This window comes from Caretta caretta, chromosome 8 (genome assembly GCF_965140235.1).
Source record: "Caretta caretta isolate rCarCar2 chromosome 8, rCarCar1.hap1, whole genome shotgun sequence".
NCBI classification, from domain to species: domain Eukaryota; kingdom Metazoa; phylum Chordata; order Testudines; family Cheloniidae; genus Caretta; species Caretta caretta.
Genome location: NC_134213.1, coordinates 98338623 through 98347045, shown reverse-complemented (window position 1 = coordinate 98347045; position 8423 = coordinate 98338623). Strand labels below are relative to the sequence as shown.

General features: G+C 40.7%; 1 protein-coding gene across 2 annotated transcripts in view; it reads right to left on the bottom strand.

Moving 5' to 3' along the window:
• Nucleotides 1–1833: 1833 nt before the first annotated feature.
• The window catches only part of ORC1 (origin recognition complex subunit 1), a 35489-nt gene continuing 28899 nt past the window's right edge, over nucleotides 1834–8423 (bottom strand). For both annotated transcript variants that reach the window (XM_075131848.1, XM_048861089.2), the window contains 4 exons: nucleotides 5850–5969; nucleotides 3984–4150; nucleotides 2681–2768; nucleotides 1834–2227 (listed from right to left, as the gene is read on the bottom strand). In XM_075131848.1, the coding sequence (XP_074987949.1) occupies nucleotides 2033–2227; nucleotides 2681–2768; nucleotides 3984–4150; nucleotides 5850–5969 (570 nt within the window). In that variant the 3' untranslated portion in view covers nucleotides 1834–2032. The remainder of the gene's footprint in view (nucleotides 2228–2680; nucleotides 2769–3983; nucleotides 4151–5849; nucleotides 5970–8423) is intronic.

The following is an 8423-nucleotide window of genomic DNA, read 5'->3' as shown; positions in this document are numbered from 1 at the left end:
CTTCAGATTTACAGTCCACAATGCAATTGTGTTAAACACCAATCAGTGGCAAATTTGAAAATTTAGACACAGAATAAAAACAAAATATTGTACCGTTTTATTCTTTAAATCATGACATCCATATTTACATTTTCCCTAAGGCTGCTTTGAAGTTCCAGTCTCCCACAGAAACTGGGGTCTTGCTATGGAATTTAGATCCAGTCTGCCACAATATTTTGGGTTATGAGTTACTGTAGAAACTGATGAGTTCCTAGCTCTCAACTAGTGTCGATTCCATAAAAACTCATTGTGAGGTAAACCCTCTATCTGTACAGTAAGCCATTCCCACATTTTCTAAACTGAAGTCACTTAGTACAAGCTTGAACTATTTTTGCAGCACGTTTCACGCTAATAAATCATTTTAAAGTGATTAAAATGTCATTTAAAAATAGCAGATCAAGATATCTTCAGTAATTTTGGTAATTTTTTTCTCAAGTACAATTTCACACTGAAAACACAATTTAACCAAACCTCCGTCAGCTATCTTCAGGCAAATCCTCTGAAACTCTTCTTTGTAACAGATAAGTATGCTTAAATTCAAAGTGAAATGTAAAGCTCATTCTTCTATGAAAATACAAATTTCCACTGGCATTTTTATTTCTGGTAGCAAACACTCATGCTCCCCCCACCTCTTTTGGCCTTGCCTACAGCTCTGTATACTTTCACTGCACATAAGGCTATGTTTTAGTCATAGGTATTTTTAGTAAGTCACGGACGGGTCACGGGCCGTAAAAACTCACGGCCCGTGACCTGACAATGATTTATAATGTATAACCCTAACTAAAACTTGTGCTGGGGGCTGCAGGTGCTCTGGAGGGAAGGCACGGGGGTGCCACAGGGCAGACGGCAGCGTGAGTGCTGGGGGGGGAGGAAGGACAGCAGCACGCGGTTTGGGACCCCTGCTGGGGTATGGGGGAGGGTTGGCGGGGCTGACAGGCTCCCTACCTGGCTCTGCGCAGCTCCGTGGAAGCGACTGGCATGTCCCTGCAGCTCCTAGGGGGAGGGAATGCCGGGGGGCTTCGCACACTGCCCCCACCATGAGTGCTGGCTCCGCAGCTCCCATTGGCCAGGAACCGCAGCCAATGGGAGCTGCGGGGGCAGTGCCTGCAGGCAGGGGCAGGGCAGAGCCCCCTATCCCCTCCGCCTAGGAGCTGCAGAGACATGCCAGCCACTTCCAGGGAGCCCCCCGAGCCCTGAGGTAAGCACCTCCCCGCACCCCAACCCCCTGCCCCAAGCCCCCGCCCACACCCAAACTACTACTGCTGCTGCTGGGATGGGGAGGGTTGGGTGCGCAGTGGCCCAAGACTGCCCCAGCAGCATCTGGTGTGGCTGGCCCAGGGGCTGCCCAAGCTTCTCAGGCAGCCCCGGAGTCAGCCACACTGGCCGCTACAGAAGTCACGGAGATCACAGAAAGTCATGGAATCCATGACTTCCGTGACAGACACGCAGCCTTACACATAAGCAACAGATGAGAAATTTAAGTTTAGAACATGTTTGAAAAGTGTTAATCAGGTCTCACGTATCCAGTTGAAATTTTAGAGGGAAAATTACCTAAATTGCAGTTTAGTAAAGATACCCCTACTCTTGCAAAAAGTGCTTTAGCATCTTTAGCAACCACAAGTGGTCAAAATCTGTTTTCACATCTTTCCACGGCTTATTTGAAAGAGGGCACCTTCCACTTTGTTTCATGGCACTCTTTCAAGTACTGGCTCAGAGGAGAGAGTGCTACCTACTGAACATACCACTTACTGCAGCACCGAAAAACATTCAAAACAAGTGATTTAAATGCAAAGGTATAAAACACTTAGTAAGGAATTCTTTATTATACAAAAAAGTGCTTTAATAGATTAAAAATTTAAGCAAAGAGTTTAAAAACAATGGTTTCTGGTATGTTCAATTTTTATCAACACAACTTTTTAAAACCAGTCTTTTTAAAAGTTTAACAATATTTAAAATATTTACACCTACAAATATACACAAAACCTCTGTTGCCTTATTCCTGCTTGAGTGCATACATGACATCATCTTGGCTGATATTCAGGCGCACCCGCACGTGCAGGTATTTATTACTGGACTCTACCAGCAAGAAACGGCAGGCACCAAGTCTTGAGCAAATTGCCATAATTTCTGATACCGTAGGAATTTGCAGACCTTCAATCCTACACAGTGCTACATGCTGATGATAGATCTAGAGGAACAAGATACAACTCAATTTAGACACTATATTAGATTGGAACAGGAAACAGAAGAGGTGGAAAAGATGGGCTTTCTACTCTCAACCTCTATGGATGGGGAGAAACAAACAATTGAATCTGTTTGGAGTGAAGATGACACACATGCTGTTGAACACAGAACATTAGGACTATGTCCATGAAATAAGAAATTGTAACTCAGCTAAATTTCCTCTATGACCCAACCATACAAATACATACAATAAATTAGGATGCCAGCATCTATGTTTTTTTGTTCTATCAAGACCTTTCCATTCTGATCTTCCTTAGCTTTTGTGAACGGGGTTATATCAATTACATATATTATCTTTGCTTCTATGATTTGTTTCAAATAGATTTACACTTTGAAAATAGTCAAACAATTAAGACAAAAGCTAATGTCCAAGTTATAAAAAAAACAGTAAATGTACCTGTTGAACTGTTGCTTCCTCGAGCCCTGACCTGCGAAACTCTGCTATAATTGCTTTCAGGAACATTTGCTCATGCAATGAAGCATTCCTGAAAGAGAATAGGAAAATCTTACTACCAATCTTGCTCGACCAAATCTAGGGCTTCACTGACTCGTAGGAGGTGGTTTGAGTTGTAGGAAATATCTGATAAGGCCTTGCTGAAAAACATTACATACATTTTTTCCCTTTTCTGCCTCAGAAAGTAAGATTATTTAGTGCATCGCCCTGCCAACATACTCTCGTGTCACATTTCACCCCATATATTGTAACACAAGGCTTTACAAGTTATTTAGAAACATTTCATGCAGTTTAATAATCATGCCACTATTTACAAGCACTCACATACTACGGTGATGGGACCATGTATAGGTACCTAGATAGGCAGAGTGCAAGTACTTTAATATGGCAGATCTGTGGAATTAAAAAATTCCAGCACCTAATGATATTTGTATTTGTCCTTCTGGTGAACAAGTCTGTATCTCAGTAAATAAAATACTGGCGCATGTGCAATGCTCAGTATGTTATGAATGATTTACATTTGTGAATTAAGAATTTAACGTTCTAGTTTTGACCTAAAATAAATATTTAAAGCACAGTTCTACTCTGAAAAAATGACACCTTCTTACTGAAGGCATCTCTTCCATGTGTGCCTTCAAGTCATATCTGCTTGCTTTACTGACTAAAATAAAATATACTCTTTTTCTCCCATTAAGCTCTGCAGAACTGAGGCTGAGCCAGATTCTCTCCTTTCTTGAGTTTCACGAACAGCTTTCTAAATTCATGTCAGTTACAACCTGTGCAAATGCACTGAAGGCAATTGCGTTCCACAACTTTAACTGAGAGACTAATTTGGCCTGCAGAATTTCCTGATGCTCAAGAAAGAATCCAGTTTAAATGGTTTCAGAGTAACAGCCGTGTTAGTCTGTATTCGCAAAAAGAAAAGGAGTACTTGTGGCACCTTAGAGACTAACCAATTTATTTGAGCATAAGCTTTCATGAGCTACAGCTCACTTCATCGGATGGGAATCAGAATCTTTGCATTCTTCCCAGATCTGTCACTTGCCACAACAAAGCACTTATTCTGTACCTTCATCTGGAAAAGAGAAATGCTTCCTACCCTCCTAAAGGTGCTGTGAAACAAAGTTTGTAAAGTGCTTGATATAAGTGCAGATATTACATATTCTCCCAGATAAACAAAAACTATATAATTGGGCTCGAGGTTGGGGCAGAAATATGGGAAGATACCGCTAAACTGCAATTTTACCTGATTGAATTTATATAAGGGGATGAAAACATTTCATCTATAGCTTTCATGACATGGGCCATGCTGACCAATCCAGAGGTACTTTTCTGGCTTGAGAACTCGCAGATCTCAGTGGACCTTCTACAGATATCAAGACAACGCCTTGCATCACCAGATAATGCTGCTACCTGAAAAGGAAAAGCATCACATCAATAAAAGTAGTTTCCCAGGAGCTGAGAAACAGCAACAAGAATTGACAGGGTTCTTTTAAAATCAGCAGAGCTGTGCCATTATAGACAGCCATTCCTAGAGATCCTTGTTTTAAAAATGTAACTTTTATTGATCAAACCCAAAAATCCAATCTGGTCATTACATCAATTGCTGTAAAGGTACATGTATAACAAGTTCTACATATAGGGCGGGATTTTTAAAAACCTCTCTGCATTGGCTCAACTCTGCACCTATCAAAGTTAATGATAAAACTCTCACCAACTTCAATGGGAGTAGAGTTAGGTCAACACTGGGAATTTTTGAAAATCTTACCCATAATCTGTATTCTAATCAATTTTCAACCAGAAAAAAATCATACCATGAACAATACACACAGGTGTTTATCACTCAGTAATGCTTGGTATTCTCATCTGTTGTTTCTAACAGACTGCAGGAGAACATTGCAAAACGCTTTCCCCAAATATATAGCTGGGGGATTTTCAAAAGTGCCTGATATTTCATGCCCAAACACCCATTGAAAGTCCCTTAAGTGCTTTTGAAAATCCCATCTGTAGTTTACATTTTAACACAGGAAAGAATTTGTGTGAGAGAAATATAGTAGTGGCCTAATTTTCAAAGGTGCTCAGCACTTACAGCTCCCCTTGTTATCAACAGGAGACAAGCCAGCAATACTTTTGAAAATCTGGCCATAAGTGATTGTTCTTACAGAGCGCAATCTCTTTAAAAAAAAAAAAAAAAAAAATCACACTGACCAGAAGACCCATTGCAGATTAATAATGTTAATTTTGCAGATTAGTCAGTAATCTTACCAAAATCCAAGCTAGTTCATAAAATGTTTTTTTTTTTTAATTTTGACAATTATTTGTGAGAATATTTCATAGCATACTAATTTATGTTTTGCAATAGCAATGAAGTCAGGAAAAGGCACCTCACTTTTAAATCCATGTCAAGAAGTAAGTTACGATTGTGGGGTTTTTAAGGAGAATTATTGGTTTGCAATTAACAGTGAGAATTAGTGAGCTAATGTGTATCTCAAAGAAGGTTGTAATGATCAATATTAACAACATACAATAACACAGACATTTTAAACTATTTATACATCTTAATTTGGAGTGTTATTGACTTCAATATATTTGTACAATTTTGTACACTAAATTAAATATTAATCAGAGGAGTGTATCAATCTGGAAGCACAACAGGTTCCAAATAAGAGAGACAGAATGGTGAGGAGTACTTTGGAGCCTGATCATCTCATTGAAGAAAGTGGATCTGGATATTTCCATCATGATTATCAGACTAATTTTTGCAAGGCCACACAGTAATTCACATTATGCCAAATACTGGAGAAAGATATCACCACTTTATATTATCAGGATCCTACTGCAATGCTCCTAGTCTTCATTACTGTGTGACATTACTGAACCAAGAGGGAACAGGCAAGCAGATTGCTCCAGCATCACACCTTACAGCACTGCTCTGCACACCAGTCTGTTGAGGGCACAGTGCCAGCATCCTCCTCCACCCGTTGGAATGAAATGTCCAACCATGGGGATGGGTCTGCTCTCCATTACTGGCTACAGTCTATTATGTTCCTCTGACACTAACCCCCTCACTTAATGGTGCAACACAGATAACCCAGTCCTGTACTGTGTTTACCTTTCTGGAAACTAGCTGGATTGCATCCTCTTCAAATGCTTTTATGTGGTTCAGCCTGGATGAGATAATCTGCTGTAACTGTTTGTAGGTGTAGGGCTGGAAGGACATTCTGGTGAGACCCTATAGAGAACAAATGAGTAAGAATTATTTACTTGTTAACACACAGTATGGATTTATTGATGCTGTGTAATTTCACAGCAAGGAGTGCTTGTCTAAATAATTTCTTGACTCTTAAGGAAAGCGTCCCCTCCTCACCAATTAAAACTCTTAGGGTATGTCATGTCTACACAGCAAAGAAAAACTCATGGCTAGCCCATGCCAGCCAACTCAGGGTCGTGGGGCTTGGATTGTGGGACTATTTCATTGCTGTGTAGGCTTCGAGCTTAGGCTGGAGCCTGAGCTCCATAGATGGTCCTAGAGCTCGGGCTCCAGCCAGAGCCCGAAGTCTACACAGCAATGAAATAGCCCCACAGCCCAAACCCTGCAATCCTGAGTTGGCTGGCATGGGCCAACCACGGGTTTTTATTTGCTGTGTAAACATACCCTTAGAGGCTGTTCTACATCCCCTTCACACACATTGGGGCCTGCGCATTAATGGCTTCCAAAATAGCTCATTGTCAATCTTCTCACAAGCATGGCTTGCTACGGATAACTTTTTCAACTTCTGTAGTGGGAACAGTCTCTCCATTCATCCCCCAAGTCCAGTTCAAAACTTTCATCATTGCTGCACCATACATGCAAAAGAAAAAGGTGCACCCATTCAAGTGAAAGCCATTGAAACTCTCCAGGGAAGCTGACAGCATGGCCTGCCCCCACTGCAATGGGCCTGAGGAGAAGGAGCACCTACTTTCAAAATGCAGGTTTCCAGCACAGAAACTATGGGCCATTAGGCTGCCCCAGTCAAGGAAGCTTTTAAATGTGACCCATTTGTCTCAGAATCATTCAAGGAGAGACTCTACACTATGTAAAAATAGCCCTTTCTCACTTAACATATATACCTGTGTGTGTACATAAACATGCAAAGTCTTAACTACTGACTTTAATGACTAAAGTACTCCTTTCAGAGTAGCAGCCGTGTTAGTCTGTATTGGCAAAAAGAAAAGGTGTACTTGTGGCACCTTACGCTCAAATAAAGTACTCCTGTTATCCCTGGACAGTTAGTAACTATTAGGAGTGAGATAGTTCTGTTCTGGCTCAGGCATCAATGGAATTAACTAAATGTCAATTGTCAGGCCAAACTGTGCCTTTGGTTGCACCCGTGCAACCTACTGCCTTCAATGTTCCACAAGACAACAGAATTTAGAACTACCCAGAATCTTTATTTCTATTGATTATACATGAGCCAAAAAGTAATCAGATCCCAGGTTAAGTTTGCAGGCCGGGCATTTAGAAAAAATAATTTTACTTGTAAACTGAGATCTGAAAGTCACTGAAGGAATCAACCTGCAATCCTGGTCCAATTTTAACAAGCCACTTTTCTGAACAGCATTGAAAATATGGTTAGGAAAATATAATCTGTTACACACTGGATCAGACCATGTCCAATATTCTGTCCCGAAGTAAGCAACACCTTATACTTCAGAGAAAGGCAATAAGCCATTGTGCAATGATGTGATGGGGATGAGAAGCAAAGGAATTTTCTCTGACGCTGGGGCAATCAGTTTACCCAGTGAAGTATGACATGTAATTATCCAAATCCTAACATGTATAATTGCAAATTTTATAAAGTCATCTGGCTCCAATTTCCCTAATTCATCCGGACACGAAAGAATACAGAGGGCTCCTGTCATAAATATAAAGGGAAGGGTAAACACCTTTAAAATCCCTCCTGGCCAGAGGAAAAACCCTTTCACCTGTAAAGGATTCAGAAGCTAGGATAACCTCGCTGGCACCTGACCAAAATGACCAATGAGGAGACAAGATACTTTCAAAGCTGTGGGGGAGGAGAAACAAAGGGTCTGGGTCTGTCTGTGTGATGCTTTTGCCGGGGACAGAACAGGAATGGAGTCTTAGAATTTAGTAAGTAAACTAGCTCGATATGTGTTAGATTATGATTCCTTTAAATGGCTGAGAAAATAAGCTGTGCTGAATGGAATGGATATTCCTGTTTTTGTGTCTTTTTGTAACTTAAGGTTTTGCCTAGAGGGATTCTCTATGTTTTGAATCTAATTACCCTATAAGGTATTTACCATCCTGATTTTACAGAGGTGATTCTTTGTACTTTTTCTTCTATTAAAATTCTTCTTCTAAGAAACTGAATGCTTTTTCATTGTTCTTAAGATCCAAGGGTTTGGGTCTGTGGTCACCTATGCAAATTGGTGAGGATTTTTATCAAGCCTTCCCCAGGAAAGGGGGTGTAAAGGTAAGGGAGGATTTTGGGGGGAAAAGACGTTTCCGAACGGGCTCTTTCCTAATAATAATAATACCGGTTAGAGGTTTGGTGGTGGCAGCAAAAGTCCAAGGGCAAAGGGTAAAATAGTTTGTACCTTGGGAAAGTTTTAACCTAAGCTGGTAAAAGTAAGCTTAGGAGGTTTTCATGCAGGTCCCCACATCTGTACCCTAGAGTTCAGAGTG